Source organism: Mucor velutinosus, assembly GCF_035048745.1.
Source record: "Mucor velutinosus strain NIH1002 chromosome Unknown tig00000268, whole genome shotgun sequence".
Classification (NCBI taxonomy): Eukaryota; Fungi; Mucoromycota; class Mucoromycetes; order Mucorales; family Mucoraceae; genus Mucor; species Mucor velutinosus.
Window position 1 is genome coordinate 222,295 of NW_027041917.1, and position 26,864 is coordinate 249,158.

At 41.2% G+C, this 26,864-nt stretch overlaps 7 protein-coding genes across 7 annotated transcripts; 2 read left to right on the forward strand and 5 right to left on the reverse strand.

Annotated features, from left to right (window-relative positions):
* Positions 1-385: 385 nt before the first annotated feature.
* On the forward strand, positions 386-5,877 carry COTH7 (Invasin CotH7; the record flags this gene model as incomplete). Its single annotated transcript, XM_064823204.1, has 21 exons — positions 386-926; positions 1,064-1,156; positions 1,213-1,256; positions 1,313-1,423; positions 1,482-1,595; positions 1,658-1,873; positions 1,948-2,115; positions 2,481-2,584; positions 2,644-2,797; positions 2,852-2,998; positions 3,088-3,259; positions 3,314-3,420; positions 3,485-3,980; positions 4,057-4,428; positions 4,493-4,514; positions 4,568-4,688; positions 4,738-4,970; positions 5,029-5,096; positions 5,153-5,283; positions 5,350-5,391; positions 5,452-5,877. The coding sequence occupies 21 exons, from the start codon at positions 386-388 to the stop codon at positions 5,875-5,877; spliced, it is 3,882 nt and encodes a 1,293-aa protein (XP_064678516.1).
* An 855-nt stretch (positions 5,878-6,732) lies between these two features.
* ATC70_003850 (uncharacterized protein) lies at positions 6,733-8,134 on the reverse strand (the record flags this gene model as incomplete). Its single annotated transcript, XM_064823205.1, has 2 exons — positions 6,733-8,009; positions 8,068-8,134. 2 exons carry the CDS (start codon positions 8,132-8,134, stop codon positions 6,733-6,735), a joined length of 1,344 nt encoding a protein of 447 aa, XP_064678517.1.
* A 623-nt stretch (positions 8,135-8,757) lies between these two features.
* ATC70_003851 (uncharacterized protein) lies at positions 8,758-9,826 on the reverse strand (the record flags this gene model as incomplete). Its single annotated transcript, XM_064823206.1, has 4 exons — positions 8,758-9,225; positions 9,345-9,446; positions 9,521-9,564; positions 9,634-9,826. 4 exons carry the CDS (start codon positions 9,824-9,826, stop codon positions 8,758-8,760), a joined length of 807 nt encoding a protein of 268 aa, XP_064678518.1.
* Positions 9,827-17,039: 7,213 nt separating this feature from the next.
* On the reverse strand, positions 17,040-20,314 carry ATC70_003852 (uncharacterized protein; the record flags this gene model as incomplete). The annotated part of the gene is made up of 6 exons (XM_064823207.1): positions 17,040-18,769; positions 18,846-19,553; positions 19,763-19,810; positions 19,878-19,964; positions 20,026-20,133; positions 20,194-20,314. 6 exons carry the CDS (start codon positions 20,312-20,314, stop codon positions 17,040-17,042), a joined length of 2,802 nt encoding a protein of 933 aa, XP_064678519.1.
* A 269-nt stretch (positions 20,315-20,583) lies between these two features.
* ATC70_003853 (Cysteine dioxygenase) lies at positions 20,584-22,156 on the forward strand (the record flags this gene model as incomplete). The annotated part of the gene is made up of 8 exons (XM_064823208.1): positions 20,584-20,681; positions 20,743-20,805; positions 20,863-20,947; positions 21,001-21,135; positions 21,193-21,276; positions 21,335-21,414; positions 21,471-21,611; positions 21,682-22,156. The coding sequence occupies 8 exons, from the start codon at positions 20,584-20,586 to the stop codon at positions 22,154-22,156; spliced, it is 1,161 nt and encodes a 386-aa protein (XP_064678520.1).
* Positions 22,157-22,213: 57 nt separating this feature from the next.
* Positions 22,214-23,555, reverse strand: ATC70_003854 (uncharacterized protein; the record flags this gene model as incomplete). Its single annotated transcript, XM_064823209.1, has 2 exons — positions 22,214-23,219; positions 23,278-23,555. 2 exons carry the CDS (start codon positions 23,553-23,555, stop codon positions 22,214-22,216), a joined length of 1,284 nt encoding a protein of 427 aa, XP_064678521.1.
* Positions 23,556-24,100: 545 nt separating this feature from the next.
* ATC70_003855 (MFS domain-containing protein) lies at positions 24,101-25,414 on the reverse strand (the record flags this gene model as incomplete). The annotated part of the gene is made up of 3 exons (XM_064823210.1): positions 24,101-25,166; positions 25,219-25,321; positions 25,384-25,414. The coding sequence occupies 3 exons, from the start codon at positions 25,412-25,414 to the stop codon at positions 24,101-24,103; spliced, it is 1,200 nt and encodes a 399-aa protein (XP_064678522.1).
* Between the last annotated feature and the right edge of the window lie 1,450 nt (positions 25,415-26,864).

Sequence of the window (26,864 nt, forward strand, 5' to 3'; positions counted from 1 at the left end):
CCATCATTTATAAATACACTTTAGAGTCGTCCATGTATTCAAGATGTAATGCTTTGTTGTATCTCACATATAACCCACGGCTATTTGTAACCTTTGCATGTTGATTGTTAAGGAGAGGAAATTAAGGGGACTCCTGCCAACAAGGAGAACAATAATTAAGGGGCGGCTATCATCTATACCAAGATGGTTACACTGTATTTTGAAGCTTAATTTTACTTTTTGGCTTATTCAACCCCTGAATTGTGTATTTCAATATACTCACTCTTTTTTTCTCATTGCTAATCAGCCAGTTTCAGCACACATAATAATACATGATGGATACATTTTTTTTGTCTCTCTTTCTTCTTCTTCTCTTTATACACTCTGAGCCGAAGGGGAAGAAAACATGGATCAACAATCTCGTTCAAGCAGTGTTCCGCTCATCCACTTGGAGGACGATGATGATGCCAATCTACAAGACGACTTGATATCTGCTACTAGGCTGCCGCGGTCTTCATTCAGTCTTTCATCCATACAGCCCGTGATATCAAGACCAACTTCACCTCAAATGCCGTTATTGTGGCACAATAGCACGGAGCAAGTGCCATTAAACGATACAGATACAACGAGCAGCAGCAGCAACAGCAGCTGCGACCTAGACGACAGTGAATACGACATGAATACAGACAACGAGGATGATGATGATACGATCAGTGCCAGTAGCGACGATGAAACCAGTATCGCTATCCCAGGTCGAAAGACACTGATGGCGTCCAAGATACATCAGCTCAATGCATCTGTCATGGACCTATCGTCGGATATACTCTATGAGGATATTTGGATTGATTCGCCTGTATTTCACGACTATTTATCCTCGTTGGAAACATGGCTCTACCATTACCTGACTTGGCTGGAAAAAGTAGAGCAATGCAGACAGTTGGAAATAGGTGAGTTTAGAGCGGATTGATTGATTTAGTAGGGATTGAAATTGAGCCCTATCCACCACATTCATTAGCCTATAGTAAATCCATTGCCTTGTTGTATGACCAGACAAAACTCATGCTAAATGAACCATTCTATACAGCCGAAGAGTGCAGCAATTTGAACTGGCCAAATGGTACAAGGCCCTTGGATGAAGATGAGATTTGGGACAATGAAGATATCCGATCTGTTTTACGTAGGTCCTCATTTCCTCAGAGTGAAATTGCACACATGCTTAGATTTATTCAACAGCCTTCCTCAGAAAACATGGCTCCAAAATCAAGGAAACATTAACGGTAATTTCTTGAATGCTCCTTAATATCCACATCTCCTAATTCTTTCTTGTTTATAGCATTTTGAAGGCACTGTCACTGCCTCTCGACTCAAGCATGTCCAACTATCCAACAGCTACTGCGCTGCACAAAAGTTGAAGACATCCCAAGCCAACAACAAATCACTGGATGTAAGTAGTGTCTAATGCATAGGACGATCTGTAATGTAAAACAATGTGCACAAAATAGGAAATCAGTACCTCTTTGTATGTGGCTAAACGATCTTTGTGCAAAGTACTGCTCGAGTACATTTACGCACTGAATAACTTGATTCGCTCAACCAGGAATCTTGTTAATGACAAGGTAGTTTTGCTTATGATCAAAGCAGTAGCAGCAGCCGCAGCCCACTAATCTATATGCGTTAGCTGAGGCCATTGTTTGAAGGCCTGCAATCAGACAAACACAGAAACCTCAAGACATTGGAGGAGCTCGTCCTGATCTCCACTGATTTTGTGTACGATGTTAATTCCAAGAAATCCACTTCCAACACATCATTCACCTCTAGCAACAATTCCAGTGAAGACGCCAGACCTGTCAGTCCATCGCCCGTGTCTCGCTCCTCATTTGAAGATTACCACGAAGTAACTTGCATGTTTGAAAATGAACTAGCCACATTGTGTATACTAAACTCCTCCCTTTTATTGTTATTTTGCAGCTAAACAATGAGCGGCTCTCTTACTATATCCAGGAAAAACTCGCTTCTTACTACACCTGTCTCAAGAACTCACTAAAGCCACCGCCCAACGAGAACCTGACCAGGGCCAGGCCTTCCTCGCCCACTTTACTGATCCCATTTACGTTCCTAAACAAGCCAAGAGTTGTCGTAAGTGTTTCATGTATATGCTATGTACAATAATAACGTTGATGCTGCATTAGCAGAGATACAACAGCCTGGACTCCTTACTGTCAACTAACCCACACTCCTTGATGCCAACTGTAAATCATATCACCGCAAAAGGATATTTACTATTAAAGAAAAGGAGCAATGGTGTCAGTAGTAGCTGTACAAATGGTATGAGTAGTGTGGCTCACAGCAAGGATTCCGTCAATCAACATGGCGGCGGCAAGTGGGATAGATATTATTTCTACATTACCAAGGACGATGGCCATCTGAAGCAATACAAGGATCAAACGGCAAGTCATCTCCAAAGTGCATATACGCACACGCTGTTATTAACACTTTTATAGACTACTGTTGTCGTTACAAATCTAAGAACTGCAAGTGTGTATGCATCAGAAACTGATAAACGAGATTTTGTCATTCAAATTGCCTCGCAAGGCACCAGCAACATGTAAGTGTCTTTTTCTCTCTTTCTTTCTCTTTCTCTTTGATTAACCTCCTGGCTTGCAGTATGAGCCTTCAAGCAGAAACAGCGATCGATTTCTCTACTTGGTTGCAAGCACTCAGATCTTGGAATCCTCAGCAAGTAAAGACCAGCAGTGGGAATACAAGAAAGATATCGCAACACACGCCCTCCTCTGCGGCCTCTGCAAACAAACGCGTGGTAGTAGATCTTTTTCATCTAGATATTCCCTCAATTACTCACAGCCGATTGTAGGCACACCCTCGTTACTCATCCACAGGGACAGCAGGTAGTAGCAACAGGACCTTTCTCACCAAGAAATCAAGCTTTTCTGCTGGACAGACGTTACAAATGGATCTACCTTACAGCAAAAAAGGAAATAGCATTGACATTTTATCACCTGTAAGTTCAGTATAGGGGAAGGGAGAAGGAGGAGGAAAAGAAGAGCAATCGAGAAGAATGCTAATCCATACATGCATACGTACACGCAGTCGAATCATAGAACAAGCCCAACCAACTTTGTAAACAACGGGGAGAACAACAATGGCGAACTCTTGTTTGGCTACCCTATCCCTGTAACAGAGTGCCCCATCAACTGCTGCAGCACTACAGGCACTGTGAGCCAAGCCAAACTACAGATGACAGGCTTGTTCAGAATACACAGTAAGTCAGGCTAGTGCCACGGTGGTGGTGGTAATTCGGACTAACAGCATCTAGAATTATGTATCAACAAATTAAGCTGCACTTCGCACCACACAGGTACATTATGCGTACTTCATGTGTCACTATTCCAAGATGGTATGCTTCATCTGCAGACAGAAAAGGTGAGTACTCGGTACGTATTGCCCCATGCCAGACTACTTACCGCTACGTGTTACATGTGTATAGGATGACAACTCCTTTTTCCATCGTCCTATTCAGCTCTCTACATTGGCGCCTCAAGACATTTACCCATTCTCTGATTCCATTGACCATATGCGCTACTGCATCGTGATTCGACCTTTACCCTCAGAAACCTACCATCTCATGACGTGCAGTAAAGTCCAACGAGATGCATGGCTGGTCCATCTCAAGAATTGCACCAACAATGCCATGATGTCCATCCCCAACTCAGTGTCCACCTGTCGCAATATATTCAGCTTGACGGTAAGGATTGCAGAAGCCCGCAAGTTCCAGGTGAGCCACAAGGACTCTATCCATAGTGAACTCTACTGTGATATTGTCATCGACAATGAAATCCGTGGTTTGACCGGATCGCTGAAAAAGACATCAACCTTGTTTTGGAGGGAGGAGTTTCTGTTTAGTGATATCTCGAGAATGAGGCATGGTGTTACTATCACAATCTACTCCCGTAGTAGTAAGAATGATCGAGAAACTGTGTACGGTAAGTGTGTGTGTGTGTGTGTGTGTGTGTGTGCAAGTGGGAGAATCTCCATGCTCACCATTGGCCTCTTACATAGGTACCGTATTTTTGCCCGTATCACAGATTGATCCCAGCAACGCCATCCATGAAGAGTGGTATGAAGTCAGAAAGGAGAGTAGAAATAGAGCATTTGCCTCTTTGACGAGTTTGGGATCTAGTCATGGCTCTATGGGACAATTACGAGTGGGTCTGTTACTAGAAGAGCATCAGGTGTTTTCGTTGGATGTATATCAACCCCTGATGGATGTGCTTACCGAGTTCCGACATGATATTATCTATGACATGGCTAGAAAGACATCGGACGTACAAGGTTTAGCCAAGAACCTACTTCGCATTTATGAAGGCATGGGATTGACGCTGACTTGGATTAAATCATTGATTGATTATGAAGTCTCCTCTTTAAGCTCAGGTACGTTAAGCTTTTAGTCTGATGAACACGCATTGGTCACACCAGACTAATCTCAATGTTATAGATGATGTTAATATCTTATTCAGGTACAACAGCACTAAAGCGCCCCCCTATCAAACGACTAACGGGCAGATTGTAGAGGAAACTCCTTCTTTACCAAAGTCATTGATAATTACATGAAAATGAGTGGAATGGAATTCTTGGAAGAAGCGCTGCAATTTACTATTCAAAAGATTTGCAAGTTCAGTCTCCATATAGAGGTAAGTGCCATACCCTCTCTTTGAAGCTGTCAACTCAAATTTCTACAAGGTGGAGTCGTCTCGCTTATCTAATAGTACCACAGAAAATACCATGGCCAACTGCTCAGAGCTATTCAGTCATGTTAGGTCCATCTGGAGTGGAATTCAAAGAGCCAAGACCAAATGTCCCATTGAACTAAGACGTATATTTGGCCATTTACAATCTGCCATTGTCAAGAAGTTTGATTTAGGAAAAGAAACATTAGATAGGCATCATCAAGTAGCGAGGTATACTTGTGTTAGGTATATAAATTGAGGTTGTTTTGGTATGGTATCATGTATTAACCCATCTTTTCTTAAGTGGGTTTATATTTTTGAGATGGATCTGTCCTGCCATCATTTCACCCAAACAGTTTGGGCTTGTTCAAGGTAGTAAGCTGCTGAATAGTGTCTTGGTGCTGGTACTCACACACATATCTGTACAGATCACCCTGATACAAAGACCTGTCGCACGCTGACGTTGATTGCCAAATGCTTAATGACACTAGCAAGCCATAGCACCATTGAGCAAAATGCCAAAGAACCCTGGATGGTTCGACTAAATGAATTTGTTCAAGTAAGGTACTACAAAAGCACGTTTTTTTTGCAGATTTTATTAATTTTTTCATATTTGATTTTGTAGAACAATACACACCATTTCATGAACTTTATTAACTTTGTATCTGTAAGTTTAAACTAGATGGTATCATGCCCACAATCCGCTAAAAACATACACACATGATAGGTGGATGACGATGATCTTGTGGATAAAAACGAAGGCATCTTACTCCTAAGACACAAGCAAGAGGAAATCATTGCACCCTATTTCATTGATTTGGCATTGGAGCTGTCTCAATTTACAACGTGGTGCTCGCAAGAATGCAATGTCATCAATACCATCACACGTACCTGCAAATCGATTGTCGGACTACAGAGAAATCCCAGCAGAAGGACACATCAACAGCTTAAAGAAGCTACCAGCGCCGTTGTTCATGCAGCTACAACTCATGTTATTCATGCAGAGGAAATCATGTTGCAACAACAAAGAAGGAAAACACGACCTCAGCCTTGGCAATATGGAGATGATTATCTTGCCGCTAATGCTGGTAGTGGTGGCAATAAGGACGAGGTGCTGAACATTGCAGTGCGCTCTTCATCAGCAACAGAATAGCTCTAGTTTAATAAATCATGTACCACATTTATAAATTTCTACATGATATAGAGTTAAAACTCCCTGTTTCCATACAGCAACTGCAAGTGCTTTATTCATGTCTGATACCTATACAATCATTTACAATTGGTTGGTCTGCATCTTTGAGGTTGGGAGGTGGGTTTACCAGTGATGCAATCGACACAGCGACAAGAGGCAGTAGCTTTATCACATTGAACAGGATTATAGTTGCCATCTTTGGTACAGACAGGAATAGCCATGCTGGGGAGATGAAATCTCTTTGCACGATCGCTTGCTTTTTGACGTTGTATTTGGCATTGAGCATGAGTTGCTTGACCATTGGCTTGAATCAAAAACATAGCAGACACCAAAAAAGAGAACGCTAGAAAACTTCATCTTGTCTTATGTGGAAAATCATATGTTGGAATGAGAAACGACGATAGAGCATTTATATACTATTTTTTTCTGAAAAATATAAGCATCGACACGTTACAAGTTGCGCGTTTATACATATTTTGGTGGTAGAGATTATCCATTCGTGAGGGAGGTCCTCTCGTCTCTTTGTTTGCAGAACCAGAGTTAACTCTATCTTTCGCGTTACTAGAGCTGAGATGATCTCTTGACACAATATGTAAAACAAGAAGAGTCTATAGGGACCTCTCCCCAGAGCGAATGACAGAATTCTATTCCTGAGAAACTCAAGTGTTGATAAGTGGGCTTAATCTTTTATGCTGAATACAAGCAATATCAAATACAAAACCAAAAACTTCAATATTTGGAGGAGTTACATAGTACATGGAAGCGCATTTCTCAAAGCTCCTAATATACACATTATCTTGAAACAAATTTATTCATCTAATAAGCGTGTGTATGATGATGGCCCGATGGACTAGATGGTTCAGCATAGTAGGTAGCTTGGTCGCCATCGATACGTTGAATAGCAGGTATAGGTCCAGAAACGGCAATACCATAGCTTTGTGTACTAGATCTACTAGTTGATCTTGACAGCTTACTAGAAGCATTGCTTGCTGCTCTACGAATACTGCCCAATACACCACCAGAACGAGTTGAACTAGACGAGTTGCTTCGATTAGGTAGCTTGGCGACGGCGCCAGCAACAACAGCCATGAAAGATTGTGTACGCCAACGTGTATTGACTTCACTTGTTTGATTCAAGTCTTCAACGTCTTGATCGTGCTTGGAGTTTTGCTTGCGCTTATAGATAAACATACCAGCTAAACCAGCAGCAGCTAGACAACCAACAACAGCACCAATGGAGACGCCAATAACTTGGCTTTGAGGTTCGTTGTTGATGGCTTGGCCGTTATTGACACTTTGAGCAGAGACTTGATTGTTGTTATCAGTAGGTGTGGTAGAAGCAGAAGGGGCAGCACCAGCACCAGCAGCAGCCAAGGGTTCAGCAGTGGCAGTAGCATCTTCAGAAGAAGCAGCATCAGCGGTATCATTGGTATTGTTGTTGTTGTTGTTGTTGTTGTTGTTGTTGTTGGCAGCACTAACATCATTGGTATTGGAATCATTGGCATTATTATTATTATCAATAGAAGTAGTAGTAATGGTGGTATCTGAAGTAGGTAAAGCTTCAGCAACAACAGAAGAAGTTGATGTTTCACTAGATTTATGAGTTGTGGTTACAGCTTTAACTTTTCTTGTTTTAGTCGAGGCAGGTTGCTTCTTGCTCTTGTGTTTAATAGTGGTGGTGGTGTGCTTTTTGCTCTTGTGCTCCTTGGTAGTAGAGTGCTTTTTAGATTTACTCTTTGGTTGAACACTCTTCTTGTGAGAGGATTGACTGTTGTGCTTCTTGGTTGAGTGCTTCTTGGTTGAGTGCTTCTTGATTGTTGTTTTGGTATGCTTTGATCTATCACATACATAAATAGTCTGTGTATGAGGCAACTTGTGATGTCTCAAGGATTTTGTCTTCAAATGCTTTTGCTGAATTGAAGCCAAGGAGCAGTTTCGGATGGTCTTTGTTGCTCTAGCAGAAATTGAGCTGGACGAATTGTGATGGTGATGCTTCTTGGAATGGTGATGAGAGCGATGGTGAGTCGTGGTGGAAATAGTGGTGGTTACTCTAGTACCAGTATCTCGTTTTTCATTTAAAGCAGCAGCATTGACTATATCATGTTAGATGTTGGTTTCAAATCAGACTTGAAAAATTAAATCAGGGCATACCTATCAAACTGAATACGGTTGTTATGACAAGAAGAAATATTGAAAATTGCCACTTGATCTCTTTCATGATGAATCAAGAAAGGTCGAGTGCGCGAGCAGAAAAAAAGAAGAGAAAGGAGAAGACGATGAAAGGAGAGAGAGAGAGAGAGAGTGTGTGTGTGTGTGTGTGATGTTGTATATAATAAAAAGGTATTTGAACAAGCAAACAACGAACAAGTTGCCTCTTTATTATATAAGAAATGTCGAAAAGAAGGGATTGAAAAAAGGAACGAAAAAAGAAAGATGTAAAGAAGAAGAAGAAGAAGGTATAAATCCAGTTTCAACAAGCCAAGAAGCGAGAAAAAAAGAGAGGGAATATAAGGAGCATCTGTTGTGTTTATTGGGAGCACTGACGTTGATTAAACCATGCCTTTTGGTTATAATATGGGTAGCTTGCACGTTGAAGTGGGTTACACCTGAATAATTGGCCCTGTAGCACCATTTTTATTCACTTGAGGGGATCACAAAAGTACAAAAGATCGTCAGGCTATATGTAATTTGATTGAGTTTGTAAATGCTTGTGTTTGCGTGTGCGTGGGAGGAGGAAGAGAAAGCGAGGCATAGAGGACATTATTTACATTTGCTTCTCTTTTCCTCTCTTTTCATTTTCTCTCCACCAAGAATTTATTTAAAAAATGAAAATAAATCATATCAAGTCTCACCATCGCCGTCTCCACCGCGTTTTGATTGTTGTTCTTGTTGCTCAATTAATACATGATGAATATCTTTAATTAATTGCTTCTTTAAATAATCCCATCGTTTACAGCACATCTTTGCCAAATGTCTATCGTCAAATTGAGTTTCGACCGCTTTCCATTTGATATTCTTGGTGGGTAATTCAAGCACATGCTCCAATAGCTCTCTATCATCCTCCATTGTCCAAGCAGAATGACCACCATCGTCACCATCATCATCATACTCATCATCTGACTCATCCAAAGCAATAATGGAGCGAGGCGTGGAAGGTAGCATGTCGTCTTTGATACTTCTTCTTCTCTTTACATCCTTGTCATGAGAAGGCGAATAGTGTCGCTGCGATTCTTCATCTGTGGGTGGGGTATTGAGTCGATCCAATGGATAGATGGCAGGTGATTTGATAGTGTTGTTATCGTACACTGACTATTAGAATAATAAGTATTAGTCTCCACGTGATTCCTTACTTAGCCCCCCCCCCCCTCCCCTTCCTCGCTTCTTTCATCATCAAAAATGCATGAGCTATCTCTTTTCTTTGCCCTTACCTGATCTGTTCTGACTTGTGTAAACACTTCACGTACAACGGAACGAGTGAAAAAGGGCGCTTCAATAGGCTTACGGGGTCTACCTCTCTTGCGAGGCACATCCTATAGCAAACATTTGCCACTATCAATCTCTTGATTTTTTTTACACCCCTTTAACCGATAATGAAATCACGTACCTTTGATCCTTCTGTGTCCTTTATCTTGCGTTTCTTATCAGAACCTACATGAGCACACAAGAATGATGAGTGTCGACGTACATGGTTTTCCACAAAACAAATGTATACATTACTGTTCATCAGAGCGTTGACAGAGGACATATTAGAGGCATGAGGAGATCCCATCTTTTTAAAATTCGTAATGATGTTATGCGTTATCGTTTTTGAGAGGCCAGATAATTCAGAACACTGTCTTTCGGTTGCTCCAGCTTGATGGGCTCCAATCACAAACCAACAGTCTTTCTCAGATATCTGCTTCAGTGGCATAATGTGGGGTATATGTATTATTTTGAAAAAAAAAGCAAAACAGAAGAAAGAGAAAGAGAAAAAGAAAAAGGGGTGGGTGTGAATTCTTATAATTACCATCATCGTTCATAGTAGAGGCATAAATTATCTCAGCCCCCCTAATTCGTGCATAATTTGGGAAGAAAGGGGGGGGGGGACGAGAGAGATCCTGAGATCAAAAATAGAAAGCTGCTCTTGGCTCGAGCTTTTTTTCTCTATCCAGTAGCCATGGCAAGCAACGAATGAAACTTGGGCAACGCATTACAACAACATTCACATCAAATAACAACAACAACAACAACAACAACAACAACATGACGTAGTTGGAACTCCACTAGCATAGTGCCAGTTCGTGTACCTTTGCATTATCGGAATGTGCTGCATTTTGAAATTTGGCTGCTCTCAGTCTGAGCCTTGACGTTCTTTCGTTGTCCGTTTTCCAATCTCACTCTGAATGAGCATCTGCTATGATTTATGATTGGCAGGTGAGCTATAGAACTCCCTCTCTACAATATTGTATTTAATCTTGCTTGTATCAAATAAGCATACTTCAATCAGCATGGTGTTGCAAGTAGTGAAAAAAATACTGAAAAAGAAATGAGAGAGGAACAGAAAAAAGAAACTCTGACATTTATCACAAATTATCAGGTTTACTCCATATAATTGACCCCATCTATCATTCTCTCTTCGTTTTATACGAGCATGTCTACGCTTCGGATGGCTCTCTACCTTTGCTTCACTTCGGTAAGAATCCATCTGCGCAGCGCCAGCCTGGGCTGCCGGTTGCCCTGACGCATCTTATCAGAATACCGCTACTTTCATTTCAACCCTCCACTTGTACATGAAAACCCTTCAAAATATCTGCGGATCTGATTCTTATGTGTTGCTCTACATCCATATACACGTAGCTACTTCATATACGGGCAACTATCATACAGATATTATCCCTTTTTAGCCAAGAGTGTGCCTAATACAGCAAAATTTGAATGCATTTGAGCTGCGTTTTCTCGCGTCCAAGGCAGTTTTAGATTGTCATAATAGGACCAAACACTTGCTCTCATCTGGCAGTTACTTTCTGACACCTTTGCTCAACTTTTTGGGGATCAAAAAAAAACATGAACAAAATTCGACCAAAAAGCTGTTTAGAATAACGAAATATAGACAGAGTAAATACAATTAGAACTGAATATATTTATTATGTTATTCCAAGATTGAATAGGGATCAAAACTAGTGTAGATATCAAAGGTATTTATAGTTATTTGACAGTGCCGCAGCAATAGGACCTTGATCTTGAATGCGGGATAATTGTATAAGCCTTGAACCAGTAACGAGGATGTGCTGCATCAGAACTCATGAACCGCCAGTCAAGGATAAACAACAAAGATGATCCAGGATAGAATGTTCTTCCTAATAGCTTTGACGGAAGAACATTTGTCGGAATTGAAACCCACTTCCAGGGACGAAAGGCCATAGGCTACCACTCTCTAGGAACCAGGATATAGATTAGCCATTTGATGGCACCACTCATGTTCCTTCGTGCTGCTTGAATAAAGACCTCTCACTTCTACTATGCATCTCAGCTCATTCTCAGATCCTCTTATGTAATATACGACGCCTAATACATTTGCCTCTCAGAGATGATCTATATCCTCAACAAAAGCATGAGGTACCCCTCATGATTTTCATCGAAAATCAAACGATCGCATTTTTGACCTTGAAAATGAAGACTTTTACTATGGTATATCTTGAATAAAAATGTTTCTATCGATCCAAAGCAACCTCTGAAATCATCTTTGTGGGACTTTGATATGTAAAGTTTCGACATTTTGGTCAGAAACCTCTTTTCATACTATTACAAATCATTCAATAAGTTTATTCAAAACATCTATTTTACTTAGTACCATTAGATGCGCCTTGAAAAGTACCCCAGGAAAACTTAAGGAAGCATGGAGTGATCATCATACTTCACTTAGTCGAATCTGCAAAAATTGTTCAATCGAGTTCAAAATCATCAAAATTTGTCCAATCTGGAACAGACTGTAAGACTGGGTTTGAATAAATTTTGGCTGGTGGGGCCTGCTGGCAAACTCAACGTCCTTTTCATACTGCAATACAGTAGTAAATGCTCTTGAAGCGTATGAAAAAGTAGGTGGCAGGCCCATAAAGCTATCGTTTATAATAATAATTTATTGCATTCTATATCGTTCATAATGACATCGTCTTGCATTCTATATTTAATAACGTTAGTCTGGACATTGACGATTCATGGGCTGCGTAAGATGTCTGCAGTAAGTAGTGAAATCTCTGAGGTTCCGAGATGTCGTTCAAATAAAACGCTGACAGCATTGAGCAGAGGAAAGAGGGTAGAACTAACAGTGGTTTTTGTTGATTGATTGTAAAATCATTATCCTCATATGAGCCAGGTCTAATAGATGTCCTGAACCTCAGGTTCCATATTAGGGTTGTAAAGTGTCTAAGGATTGAACGTTTATTATGTTATGATATTAGATCAAATTGATTGTCAAAATGGGATGCAACATTGGAAGCCCTTTGTATGAGGCTTGTATATGCTAAATCTTGACATATTCACAGAAGATCTGTTTTCATATCTTTGCGAATTGCTCGCTATTTTCAGTCTAAAAGCTGTATAAAACTAGCATCATTTGATGCGGCTTCTTTAGTCATCTAAAGATGTATTGGAAAGTTGGGTATAACAACGAGAGTTTTCATAGTCAAATTTGATAAAGCGTTTAAAAGATGTCAGATCAGGTCAAGTTTGAACACGAAAATACACACTACACAAATTCAAATTAAATTGCCGCAATTACGGCTGCTACGGTACAAGACGACTGAGACCAAATCTACTGGTCGTGACGTCGGATAGGGTGCCCTCTCATTTTTCCATGCCCCCGTTTTTTACCCTTTTTGCAAAACGCATTTTAGTATCAAACCTGGTGGTTTTGGAAACCGTTTGATTGATAATAACACTCTAGCTTCCGATAACTCTGCCTTGTACTGTTGGAAGGACTTGATATCACTTCTTTGAAGTGAAATATATCAAATACTGTTCGATAACGCGTGCTGGAACACTTAGAGCTAAAACTAATTGAATTTGTATATTAGATTTTGGTTTTTTTTTTGCCTGTTTGACGTGAGTGCTGCTGCCATTACTTCTCTGATATCTCTGCTGTCTATTTCTTTGGTTTAACAACATGTCTGATGGTTGCTTCTTTGGTCTTTGTCTGGTTTCTGGTGTCGTTCGTTCTTCGGTTTTTCTATGGCGCTGGTTTTGCTGCTGCTGCTAATCTGGTCTTTCTTGGTCTACTGTATTTGGTGCATGCTCGTTCTCTGGTCTCTCTTCGGTAATTGCCTATACTCTTCTGATCTATTTGTGGCCGTGGTAAGTGGTAAGTATCTTCTTCCTTCTGGCCGCAATGATATAGACCTTCTTTGAAGGTTTATATTATTGCTTCCTTTCTCGTGATAGTGCATTCATGATGTTTGCCTTGTTGCGCTTTTTTCTTCTTCTTTTTCTTTTGTGTGGTAGTGTTTTCTCTGTTGCTTTACAGGAAACAACATTAGTCATTATGTTGTATCGCAAAGTCTTAATACCACTGTTGCTTTTGCAGTTGTGCGTATTTGTGTCATGTTGCTTTATATCTGACTATTATTACCATGCGCATTGCTCACATGTATGCATTTCTCTTGCAACAGTAACGAGCATTTTTAAACATCTTTGATCTTGTGTTTGTTATGCTTTTCTTTGACCCACTTTGTGTGAGTGTCTCTTTTTTGCCTACATACTACTATACTCGTATAGTAGTATGTTCTTTTCTTATTATTGTGTTTCTTTGAAGCATACCTTTTTTTACGTTGTGTGGATGTGCCTATCACTGAAGCTCAACAAGACATTATCCGAGGCTAGGAGGTGGATAGGCTGCCTCCACTTGATTATCGCTACTTACTTTAGTGATGAATGAGAGTCTCAACGCCTGAACCTAAAGCTAGGTGGTGTAAGTAAGGCATGCTCTAGCATCTGGGGGAAATTTGATGATAGTAACAGCTATATTGCTATATATAGCGGCGCTTAAAATTTTGCCTCACATCAAAACAGAGGGAAACCCTCGCAAAAATTTTTTTTAGGTCAGCGGAGTTTTCAAGCGATTTGATTGGCTGACGGGTTGAAGTACCAAAGGGTTACAAGTAGTTGCTTTCCTATTGATCTTTCTTGTTAAGCACAAAGAATAAAAGGATTATTATTTGTAGCTTATAAAAAATGTTCGATATTATAAAAACAAGAAAAGATTTATTTGAATAAGATCAGACACAAAAACTAAAGATTTATTGATGAAGACAAGAGTTATTCTATTTATACTAAGTTCTGAATACCAAAGTAGCAATTTATCTTGTACAACGCTTATCATATCTGGTGAACCTCAGTATTTAGATAGCTGAGATGCACTTCACTTATCATAGCTTGTCCATGTTGTTGCACAACACAGACATATCTACCCATCAAGAATACCTTAATCTTTATAGACAGTTGTAGCCCTTCTGGCACAACATTCCTCATGGAGGACGCCCAATTACATTCCAATCGTACTGTTGGTGTTGCAATTGACAGTGCCAAGGCTTACGATTATGTGAACGAACAGTATATTTGCAAGGTGCTCCAGAAGTTTGGTTTCCCTTCAACCTTCATAAACAGTGTAATGAAATAGCCACCCAAACGTAACTTAATTGAAAACCAAAGTTCATCAAATAGCACTCATTCAAATTCATGCTATTTGGATCTATTAATGAAAGCGCTCAAATGTACATCAAAAAACCATTTAAAAATACTAAAGTAAAGATGCATGTTTATATCGCACATCGTGTGAATGAATCACTCCTGATCACAGTGTATTCAATCACACCCATGATGGTCGTAATAAGTGATGGTATCTTTATCCAAAAAGAATCAAATCAATAACAAGCATATTCAAATATGACAACTATGTCCTGATGCCATACTAGTTGCACAATACCCTGGATAAAGGATTCTACACTTCCATAACAAACACCACACCTTAAACTGTCAAGGTTACATTAAATCATGCTATGACGATAGCTCATCCAAGCCATCAAAGTTACTCTAATCGACCCTTATGGCCAGTGTTCTTGCATTGATTACTACTTTAAATCAAATATCAAAAACATTTGCCAGATAACACAACAACAGCATCTATTACTCTCTACCATCACTAATCCTACAAGCTAGTTACAAATGTATAATTACTATTTTTTCTTTACTCAATTCCAGGACGATCTTCAGTTTATTTTACATACAAATAAATTACAGTTGATTTTTTGTATTGTATGATTGCTTTTTTTTTGTGTGTGTAATCCATTAAACCAAATATATTCAGTTCTAATTGTATTTTCTCTGTCTGTATTTCGTTATTCTAAACAGGAATTGTGGAATTTGAGGCTTGATAGACTAAAATTCACGGAAAAAAAAGAATAAAAAAACAGTGATGTCAACTTGATAAAGGTATATTTTATTATCAAACTGACAGGTGTAAAGTAAACTGAAGTCTCTCTACTGGCCAGGTAGATGATCCTTCTTATATACTATAACAATGGATAAAAGTTCTATTAATTAGATTGACAAATAAGTCAACTCAGATCAACTAATGTCTAATCATGCTAAAAGACAACTCCAGCAAGCTAATCATGATTTAGCTCTGTCTGGATGAATAATTAGACTCCCATCCGAAGTACCCTGATCTATCCTTTCCATAAGGATAATTAATATCGATCTAGTAGCATGTATCCGATAGGTACAGTCTTCTTAGTCTATATTAATAGTACATATCTGAGTGTATATCGCTAAGCATACATCTTTAGCATGTATCTGGATATATGGCATGTCTATAGCATATCGTATGCATGTCTATAGCATGTCTCATATATAGTACAAGTCTGTAGTACATAAAGTATCTGTAGCTAGTATCACGGATATAAGCATGTGTCTTATAGCGTGGATCATGAAGTGCACATCTGAAGCAACAAGCTCATATTGCATTAATCTTGGTGCCTATCCAGATATGGTAAACATCCGTAGTCAATGTCGGAATACAAGTATAAGTCTATAGTGCCATCCATGTCCGTGGTGCCATCTATAGCCTATATCTTATATAGTATGAATCTTATAGTACTAGCGTATCTGAAGTCCATATCTTCTCATGATCATAGTATAAATCGATATCGTACATCTAATCCAGTGTACATACAGTTTATATCTAAATCTGGTAACTGGATGAACTGTCGGAATGCAGATCATAGTGGATGTATTCCACAGGAATAACACCACAAAATCATCCATGTGGTGTTCGAGTCTATGAAGCAAATTTCGAGCATGGTATGACTAATAACAGTGCCCAAAAAGAATTTTATATGCGCAAATGTAGCGAAAGTTAGCCTTGAGCAATCGTTTTTTGACAAATTGGCATCGGCTGGCCTATTGGGTGCTGTAGAGTCATAAGAACTGATACTGCAGCTCTGAGGAAGACGCCAAACGTTAGGTAATTCCCAGGCGGCTTACACAATAAATACTGCTACTACAGGTATATTGGTGCAGATTTGGCATGGTACATGTTTTTCTCTAAAACCTCTAAAATTTTCTGAAAAACAGGTTTCTATGTGTACAAGCTGTAAGATCACTGTTCAGAGCAGTACCATTCAATGTGCATTTCAATTCTGTATAAACTTATTGTCGTAGACCGGGAACAATAGTTACTATTGAAAAATAGTTGCCATAAACACTTGTGCTGTAAAAGTAGTAAAAAAAAAAAAGTGATTGATAAAAAGCAGATCAAGTGTACAAATGTTGAGTAGCAGCACTGACAACAGGGATAAACTGACCCTAAAGATATTCAAAAGTTAATGAACGCAAGAAGAAAGGAAAAGAAAAGGCCGGGTTAAGTGAAATTTTATAATGAGATCTTGACACTCTTAGAAAACTTCGTTCCTGGGATGTAGGAAGGATCTTTATTTTATTAGTATCAAATGTTTTTCTTATGTAAAACAGTTATAACCAAGTGGTGCGACTGAAAAGGAGAGAAAGAAAAGAGTAACAGTGATGTGCTTATTGTATGAGGGGTGGGGGGGGGGACGACAAATATATAATATGAATCGAGTGTCATTTGCTATTTAGAATTCTTGAACTTTAAAGGTCCATTCGCCATTATTTGTATAATCAATAAATTCAACATTTTCACGCTTGCGAAGTCTTTCCTTGAAAAGGCCGAAACGAGGATGTGCAGGATCTTTGATGGGAGCACCTGTATTCTTGTCATGGGAGAAGCAGTTTTCGATCTTGATAGTGGCTGGCAAGTTCAATTGAGTACCCTTGGCAGGCTTGTTTTCTTGATCAGGATAGACAACAACCGTCTTTTCTTCAATCACAACAATGTTACCCATGATATCCTCGATAACAACGTCCGTCAAATCAACAGGCTGATCAAAGCGAATTTCACCGTATCCCTTACGGCCCACAACGAGATTTTGTACATGTTTCAATCCTTCCTTTGGCATATTGGCCAAGGTATCAAGAGAGGGTGAGATATAATAGTCGTTCTTCAAAGCGGCGTTGGAGGCAGAGGATGTGGCGATGGAGGATGAAGCGGTGCTTTTCTTGCTAGTAGATGGTGCATCTTTTGTAGTTGTCACTTCGGATATAATGGTCGTCGTGGTTGTCGTGGTTGCTGGCGTGGAAGCAGCGGCAGTAGCACCAGAGGTTGTAGCGTGGTTTTCCTTGGCCGCAACATATTCAAGTTGAGGATCAAACATAACTCTTCTCTTGTCAGACTTTTTGCTGTTGATGAGATCTACAATACTTGCTGCATCAACATCATTGTCGAAAACAAGCTTCTTGCTGTGAGTACGAGGAGCAAATGCACCAGAACCGAGAACAGCATCATCACTGATACCTTCCAGGTTGGCAGTAGCGATTTGACGAGCACTGGATTTGGTAGAATGAGAGTTAAAGCCACGAAGCTTAATCTTGGAGACGACACGGGGCGACATGTGGTAAAGAGGGCTGCTGGATTTACGACTAGATCCATCCAAAGCAACAGCAGAGGCGCCAGATTTGGAACCAGAAGGTGTATTAGGCACCTTGCTCAAATCAAACAAGGGATTGTTGCCATAAGGGTTTTTGTCGACAGTGGCAATCAAGGGTTGTTGTTGGATACCAGGCTGAAGAGGGTTCGTGCCGAATGAAGTCAAACCACCTTGAGCGGGCAAGTTGAAGCTGTTTGTTCCTTGCTGTTGTTGACCGAAGCCGAAACCAGAGGTGGTAGCACCCAATGTATTGCTACCGAATAATCCACCTCCAGTGCCTCCCAGTCCAGTAGCAGGCTTTTGACCAAATAGACCACCAGTAGTGCCAGCAGCACCAGTTGCACCAGTCCCAAATCCACCAAATCCGCCAGCAGTACCAGTAGTAGCACCAGTGTTACCGAACAGTGAGGTAGTAGGAGCAGCGGGTTTAGCAGCACCAAAGAGCCCACCAGTAGCAGGTTGACCGAATCCACCAGTAGCAGGGGCAGGCGTCGTGCCAAATCCAGTACCGAAACCGCCAGCAGTAGATGTGGGAGCAGTAGCACCGAATGAGAAGGAGGAAGCAGGCTTGCTTGTAGAGGCACCAAATCCACCAGTAGCAGCAGGCTGACCAAATCCACCAGTAGCAGCAGGTTGACCAAATCCAGTACCAAATCCACCTGTGGCGGGTGTTGTAGCAGGCTTTTGTCCAAATCCACCAAATGCACTGGTTGTAGCAGGTTGTTGTTGACCAAAAGCGCCTGTAGAAGCAGCAGGCTGACCGAAAGCAGACGTGGCAGGTTGACCAAATCCACCAGTGGCAGGAGCAGGTGTACTACCTATAGACATACAAATAAAGAAAATACATGTCAAATTGAAACATGGCATGACGTATCCAGCTTCCATTTCACTTACCAAATGAGAAGGGCTTTGAAGCAGCAGCACCGAAGCCAGATGCGGCAGCAGGTTGGCCAAAAGCAGAGGTGGAAGCACCAAAAGCAGAGGTGCCAGTAGCAGGTTGACCAAATGCAGATGTAGTAGCAGGTTGTTGCTGTTGTCCAAAGAGACCACCACTCGTGGCACCCGCACCAAAAGCACTTGTTTGAGCAGGTTGACCAAAGGCTGAGGTTTGTTGTTGCTGACCGAATCCACCTGTAGCTCCAGCAGGTTGACCAAATGCGGAACCAGTAGCTCCGGTAGAGGCGCCAAAAGCACCACCAGCAGGAGCACCAAAGGCACCGCCAGCACCAGGAGCACCACTTGCCGTCTTTCTATTTTGTTGGTAATCTTGCAAACGAAGTTCTTCAAGGGAATAGTTTTTGTATTGTGGCATAGCTGTAATTGTCTGGAAAAAGTTGTTTACGCCAGTAGTGATATCGCGATCTTGAGTAGGTGAGAAATCAGCAATAGCAGTGCCTTGGTTGACACCACCAGCAGCGTTTGCAGGTTGTCCAAAGGCAGAGCCAGTTGCACCCATGCCACCAAAAGCTGATGTTTGCTGTTGAGGTTGTCCAAATGCGCTTGTGGTAGGAGCACCTCCAAAAGCACTGGTGGCAGGACGTTGTCCAAATAATCCACCGGAGGGTTGAGCTGCAGTGCTTCCAAATGCTGAAGTCGTAGAGGCTACCATGAAGTGATTGATTAGTCGAGTGTTGATATAGTTGGATGAAGGAGAGAGAGACAGAGAGAGAGAGAAAGAGAGAAAAAAAGAAATAGTTGGTATTTATCAATCGTTTATGTGGATCCAATCGATGGTAGATTAATTCGTCCTAGTCTCGCTCTCTCGCTCTCTCGCTCTCTCACTCTCTCGCTCTGTTAGTCTGAATACTTACTGCTTCCAAATCCACCACCACCAAATCCAGTTGAAGCTGCAGGTTGAGCTAATTGCAATCGAAACAAAGAACATGAACGTCTGTCCTGTGAACAATGAATAGCAACATTACTTACTGGCACCAAAAGCAGAGGGTTGAGTTGTTCCAAATGCAGAGGGTCTAGCTTGGCCAAAAGCGGAGGTGTTGGTAGCGCCAAAGCCAGCTATGTGTTGCAATGTCAATCAATACACACAGTCTTTTTTTTATATCAATACCAGACTTACTAGTAGCAGGTGCTGCACCAAATGCAGATTGTTGGGCAGGTTGTCCAAACGCACTTGTTGTAGCAGGGGCGGCGCCAAAAGCACTTGGTGCAGATGTAGCTCCAAAACCTGTAGGATTCGTCGTTAACAACCGAAAAAAAAAAAAATTTACAATGTCTAACATCTTACCACCAAATGCGCTGCCTTGTTGAGGCTGTTGAGCTGGCTGGCCGAATACTGAGCCAGGCTGTTGTTGCTGCTGTGGTTGACCAAATCCTCCAGTTGATCCAAATGCACTCTTTCCAAACATCTTGCTTTATCTATGTGTAATGTATAGGAGAATAGAAAGAAGAAATAGCAAAAAGAAAAAGAAAAAAATTTATAGGTAGCAAAAAACGCGTCTCTTGAAATGTGTGCCAGAGGAGAGAGACAGACCATCAAGGCAAGCATGCCGAATGAGCCGCAGAACATGCAAACTTTCCGCCCGCGCTAATGGTTGAGCTGACGTCGTCTTGGAGCTTTCCTATACCTCTCTTCTTCCTCCTTTATCAACTTTTTTCTTTTCATAAATCATTGCAAATGACGAGTCCAGTTCCTAGTATTCCTGGAGAATTTGTCAGAGATACGCTTGATCTCAAAGAAAAAGTGGCTTCTCTCTTGAAATTAAACAGTTACAAGTAAAATTCCATCCATACAAAAAAAAATTCATCGTGAATATTCACTGGGCCATAATGTTAGATTTCCAGGAGCACAGCCCATCAGTTTTGGTGCAAAGCAATTGAGAGAAATTGAAGAAGAAGAGTAATGACAATCATGTGGTTTAGACTAATTGGCAACATTGCTCACATCTCAAGTTAGTTTCTTTGTCGCTGAGAAATCAGATGGTGTGCGCTGTCTTGCTTTGTTGACAGTTAATCACAGACGAGAGCCAGAGATCTATCTAGTGAGTCTCTTGTTATCCATGTAACATGACAGCCCAATTGACTCAACCTTTAGTTTGATAGAAAGAGCAACTTCCATGTTGTTCGCAACTTTAGATTCCCAATTCCTGGTGATCCAAGTTTCCAGAAATGTTTGAAGAATACAATCATCGATGGAGAGTTCGTTCTGGATAAAGAGGAAGATGGCACAGTGAGTTATATAGAGTGGATTCACTGGCTACACTTGGATTAACAACTGCTGATTTAGACACAGTTGCGATTTTTACTGTTTGATTGCTTATGCATTGAGAGCAATGTCTTGGTGTCTCGAGGATTGATGAGTCGATTAGGGGTAACCATGGCAACGACAACAACACACAGCTGATGAGACTAAATGCAATATACCCTAGTATCTCAAAAGTGAAATCATAAAGCCTCATCAAGAAATGATCAGAAAGAACCCTCAACTACGAAAACAGTTACCGTTCTTGTAAGAAAGCCGTGAATTTATACTCGAGGACGCTTGTATTCAATGTATATTTGTAGAGTCGAATTCAAAGAGCAGCAATTCACCTATCATCTGGATATTGTATTCAACGAAATCATACCCAAACTCAAGCATGGCAACGATGGTCTCATTTTCACCTCTGTCAATGCTCCTTATGCCATGGGAACATGCAACAAAATGTGAGTACACCATTATGCTGCTCCGTTGAGACCTCCTTTCTCATTTTTTTTTTATCTTTCATTCATCCAGGCTGAAATGGAAGCCGCTAAACGAGAATTCAATCGATTTCAAAGTAGCGTTATTTTTCCCGGGTGGAAGTTTGCCAGGCGTCAAAGACTACACAGCTACACCGAGAATTGATCTACTGGTATGGCAAGGAGGAAAGGATTACACATTCTTTGCAGAGCTAGGCATCACAGACCAAGAATGGAAGGAGAAGTTTAGCAGCAGACCCAAAGAGATGGATGGCAAAATCATTGAATGCAACTACGATCCCGAGCTACAGCAACAATTGAACCTCAAATCACCATGGAGATTCATGCGATACAGAGACGACAAGCCTGATGGCAACCACCAAAGCACTGTGGACAATGTGCTGCGTAGTATCAGAGACGCTGTATCCAAAGAAGAGCTGATTGAATGCATGCCTCGCATCAAGGAAGCATCGAATCGACGCAAAGAAAACATTGATGATAGACAGACCAAAAAGAGAAGACATGAATAAAATAACATTGTATATATTTTTAGACCATACACACGCACACACAGTTTTTCCTTTATTTTAATAATCATCGCCCTTTGATACAATTTCTTTACATGTTGGTCTTAATAACAAAGTATGCTCCAATTGAGCAGTGTAACTTCCCTTGGTATCCACAAGAGGGGGATATGCAGTAACGACACCAGCATCCACGAGATTTCTCAAACCCATCAAATACTTTTCTTCACCGAGACGATCAAGATAACGTCTACAGAAAGGCAACGTACCAAACGATTTGTTGATGGTAGCCAATAGACTCTTGGCTCTGGCTAAACGCAAAGGCACAAATCCAGAATCAGTGGATCTAGCGTAATGAGAGCATTCACCATCTTCAACGACATAACCACGGCCCGTAGAACAGAAAGTCTCGATGGCTAATTGTTCGCCTTCCTCCAACTTGGTCTCATCGCCAGAGTCTCTGATGATGGGGATGGACTTACCACCATGGATCTTGTAAGGTTCAATCGTATGGCCGTTCAAATTACGAATAGGCTTGATATCGTACGTCTTGCCGTCCAGTTCAATTTCGTAAGAATCATAGACCTCATGTACAGCAGCACCAATATCACATAGTCTGACATCAATACCAGCCTCCTTGATACCAGCATAAGTAGCCTCACGAGCAGCTTCAACAAGCTTATCAAACTTGGGATTGAAGTTCAATGTGAATGCGGAATCGACAATTCTACCATTGACATGAACACCAAAATCGACCTTCAAGACATCATCGTATTGCAAGACCACCTTATCGCCAGCATTAGGCGTGTAGTGAGCAGCACAATGGTTAATGGAAAGGCCAGTGGGGAAACCGATACCAGATTCCATGCCGTTTTCTTCAACAAGAGCACGAGTACCATTTTCAATCAATTCAGCAATTTCAGTCATGGTCATACCAGGCTTGATGATCTTTCTAGCATAAGCACGCACTTGACGATGCACTTCAGCAGCACGACGCACATCGTTGTAATCGTCTTCCTTGGGTCTTTCCTCGGCACGCTTCTCTTCGCTGGTAGTTCTCCAAGTGTTTCTAGTCATTCATGTCAGTTACTTGTATGTGATTTGCATGAATTTCTCCAATGACTTACTCGTTGATATAATCATGACATTCACCGAGAGGATACACTTTGGTAGTGTATATCTTTGATACAGGAACAGTAGGAGGCTCAGTTTGAGTTTTGGGGCCATTCTTCTTCTTCTTCTTGTTCTTCTTCTTCTTTTTAGCAGCGGCAGTAGCTTCACCGCCATTGTTGTCTTCAGCACCTTCTTCGGCAGCATTATTGGCTTCGGCATTGCTGTCGTCCAAGTGAGTTTCTTCCAACTTTTCAGTGATTTTTTCAACTTTGCTCTCTTCAGCGGCTACCATTTTCTTTGTAACTATAGATGATGTAAAGGAAAGAGAGAGAGAGAGAGCGATAGAAATGTTGGATGCCCAAGTGATTTAATAGGAAAAAAATCTTTAGTTTAGGTGACTGTTGCGACTACAAGAATTACTCACGCATTGGTCTTCTGCAATAGCAAATTGCAACACCAAATGCGCTAAAGCAGGAGAAACCGGCTCAAATGGTTGTTTCGTGTCCGTGAGTCCCCGCTACTGTAGTATGGTTGAATTTGACCAGCAGCGGACGCTCCTAATAAGAATTGATAGCGTGGAAGGAGCAAACGTTGAACTCTCATCAAGCCATCATGTGATGTGCCATGAAAATCAGAGGTTGCTGACATGAACTTGTTAAAAGCAAAGCACTAGAAAGCTCCGTAAAGACGCTGAATATTGAGAATCAACGATTTGTCCGTCGCTGGATAATTTCATCCAAATGCCAACAGGCCGTAGTGCCGCCTGACACAACTGATCCAGATTAGGTGGATCAAATAACACTGCAACACCAATATAAGAACTATTTACAAGCATGTTTATTCTTTTTGGTTGGTAAAAAATTCGCGAGAATGTCCACAGGTTTCGAAGGTACAATCAGGACATCTAAGGGGCCACTGTTTACTGACAAGCTCACCCTTTTGGATGTGCTCCTTGACGATATCAGCCATGGCTTGCGTAAACACAGGATCGTCATTCAAGGCATCCACACGCTTCCAGCCAGTGATTCCCAACTCCTTGGCTTCACTGCCATACTCATGATCCAATTCATACAATGTCTCGATATGATCACTTGTAAAAGCAATGGGCACCACCACTAGATTCTTCTTACCTGCCTTGGCGAATCCCTTGAGAGCATCGGATGTTTGAGGACCCAACCAAGCCTTGGGACCAACCTGCGATTGCCAGCAAAGACGGTAGGGGTACTTGCGATCCAGCTTGTCCATGACATGGTCTACGGTGGCAGCGACCTCAGCAGGGTAGGGATCACCTCGGTTGACCACTGACATGGGGAGTGAATGAGCAGAGAACATAATGACAGCATTCTTGCGCTCCTCCTCGGTGTATTCGGCTAATTTGGCTTCAATCTTCTTGGCCGTAGCGTTAATGAACCCAGGATGTGTAGGCCATCTGTCAATGATGCTCCAACGCACATACTCCATGCCCAGCTCCGAAATTCCGCGATGGAGATCATTCAAACTGCTGCCGGTGGTGGAACAAGAGTACTGAGGGTATTGAGTGAATACAATGGCGCGTTCTACACCGTCCTTTTTCATCTCCTCTAATGCTGTGTTTGTATAAGGTTCTACATAACGGAATGCAATGTAATGCTTGTGAGGTGCTGTTTCTGGAGATATCTCATCAAGGATCTTTTCCATGGCCGCTCCTTGTGTACGGGTCCAACGCAAAATAGGAGATCCTCCTCCGATAGCCTGGTATTGCTCAATGATTTGAGGTGTACGTCTCTTGGCAATGAATTTGGCTGCATACTTTTGGAATGGCAGTTGCATTAAGTCTCTGTCAGAGAAGAGGTTGTGAAGAAAGTTGTATACATCGTCTGTGGTTTCAGGTCCACCCATATTGGTAAGCAAGACAGCGGTAGGTCTGTTTGGCTGCATTAGAAGCGTGGTTCCCCCCCTTATGACAGATTACTTACGGTCTCTTTGTGCTAGTGGCATCAGTGACATAGGTACGCATGTGTTGCATAGGAGCCCACAGCAAAGGTCTTGTCAAGTGGGTTTGCGTTTGACATTGCTTGGCTGTGCACAGTCAATAATGAGTACAGGCGTCTCTTTGCTGATCATTTGGGTCAATGACTTACCTGTGCCTCTTAGTAATGAAGTGATAAGCATTGCAGTTATAGTCGATTGAACAAGTGAAAGAGTTGGGGGGGGGGGTTTGTAAGAAAGGTTGAGGCAAGGTAGACTAAGGAATTGTTTGACTGGAGAGAAAAGGGAAGGGAAATACATTTTATCCTTTTCTCCATTTTTATATCAATTCGCGGACTTTTTGTCCCCTTGGCTTGTCATCGTTTATAGAACGCGATCGTCGATTGTCGCTTACATTTGCTTTGGACAAGAAATCGGGTACTGAAGCCGCTGCCATTTGTCATACCACAAACAAACATGAGAGCCCTCAGATTGGACGTGTCAATGGATATCTGGATGTGTACCAAATATAGACCACTCCAAATCGGACATGTATGATACCGAGAACATCTATCGACGAATATTCCACAGCAAAGCCATTACATTATGCAAGTGTCATAAGAAACATTTGACACACCCTTAAATGCAGCTTGGCAGTGAGAGAGTATATTGTTATGAAACCGTTTCACATTGGGATGAAGTCAATAGCACCGAGTCAAGGATTGAAAATCTATTCAACATCACTTGTTGTAGCAGATCATCATACGCCAAGTAAAACAAGTAGAATGGCTGCATGGAAGCGAGTCAAGGCTTCAGGGCGGTATCACAACTGCCGTGCATTGTCAATGTATGTTCTGAATTTGTAACTGTCGATGGGTACATTGATTTTCAGCAACTGAACACGCTATGCATGAGATCATACGAGCGTATCTACGCTTTGACAGGCGTTCATCTCATTAATGTAATGCAAGCTTTCTTTCAGCCCTCCATTTTGATATAAGAATTCTCAATACATGTGAATTTTGATTCTTCTGCAATGTGCCACGTCTATAGCAATAATAACAGCCCATACTAGGTAGGTAGTATGCTCGCTCCACCTCTGGCTACTCGAAAATATGCAAACCACAGCGTAATTTGGGTGCATTTGAACTGTAATTTCTCGTGTTACGGACTGTTTCAAACCGTAAAAAATAGCATCAGACGATTGCTCTAGTCCAGCACTCAATGACTGACATCTTTGCTCGACTTTTTTAGATTCGTCAAAAATTGACCAAAAAGCATGAGGCACCCCTCATGGTTTTCATCGAAAATCAAACGATTGCATTTTTGACCTTGAAAATGAAGACTTTTACTATGGTATATCTTGAATCAAAATGTTTCTATCGATCCAAAGCAACCTCTGAAATCATCTTTGTGGGACTTTGATATGTAAAATTTCGACTTTTTGGCCAGAAACCTCTTTTCCTATTTTTACAAATTACTCAAAAAGTTTATTCAAAACATATATCTTACTTGGTACCATTGTATGCGCCTTGAAAAGCACTCCAAGGAAGATTAAAGAAGCATTTTTTTTTTTGTAGGGGAGTCGAGCTCCAGGTTTTATTTAAAGTCCTTAAAATGTCATGCTGAGGGAAAGAAAAGACTGTTGGTGGAC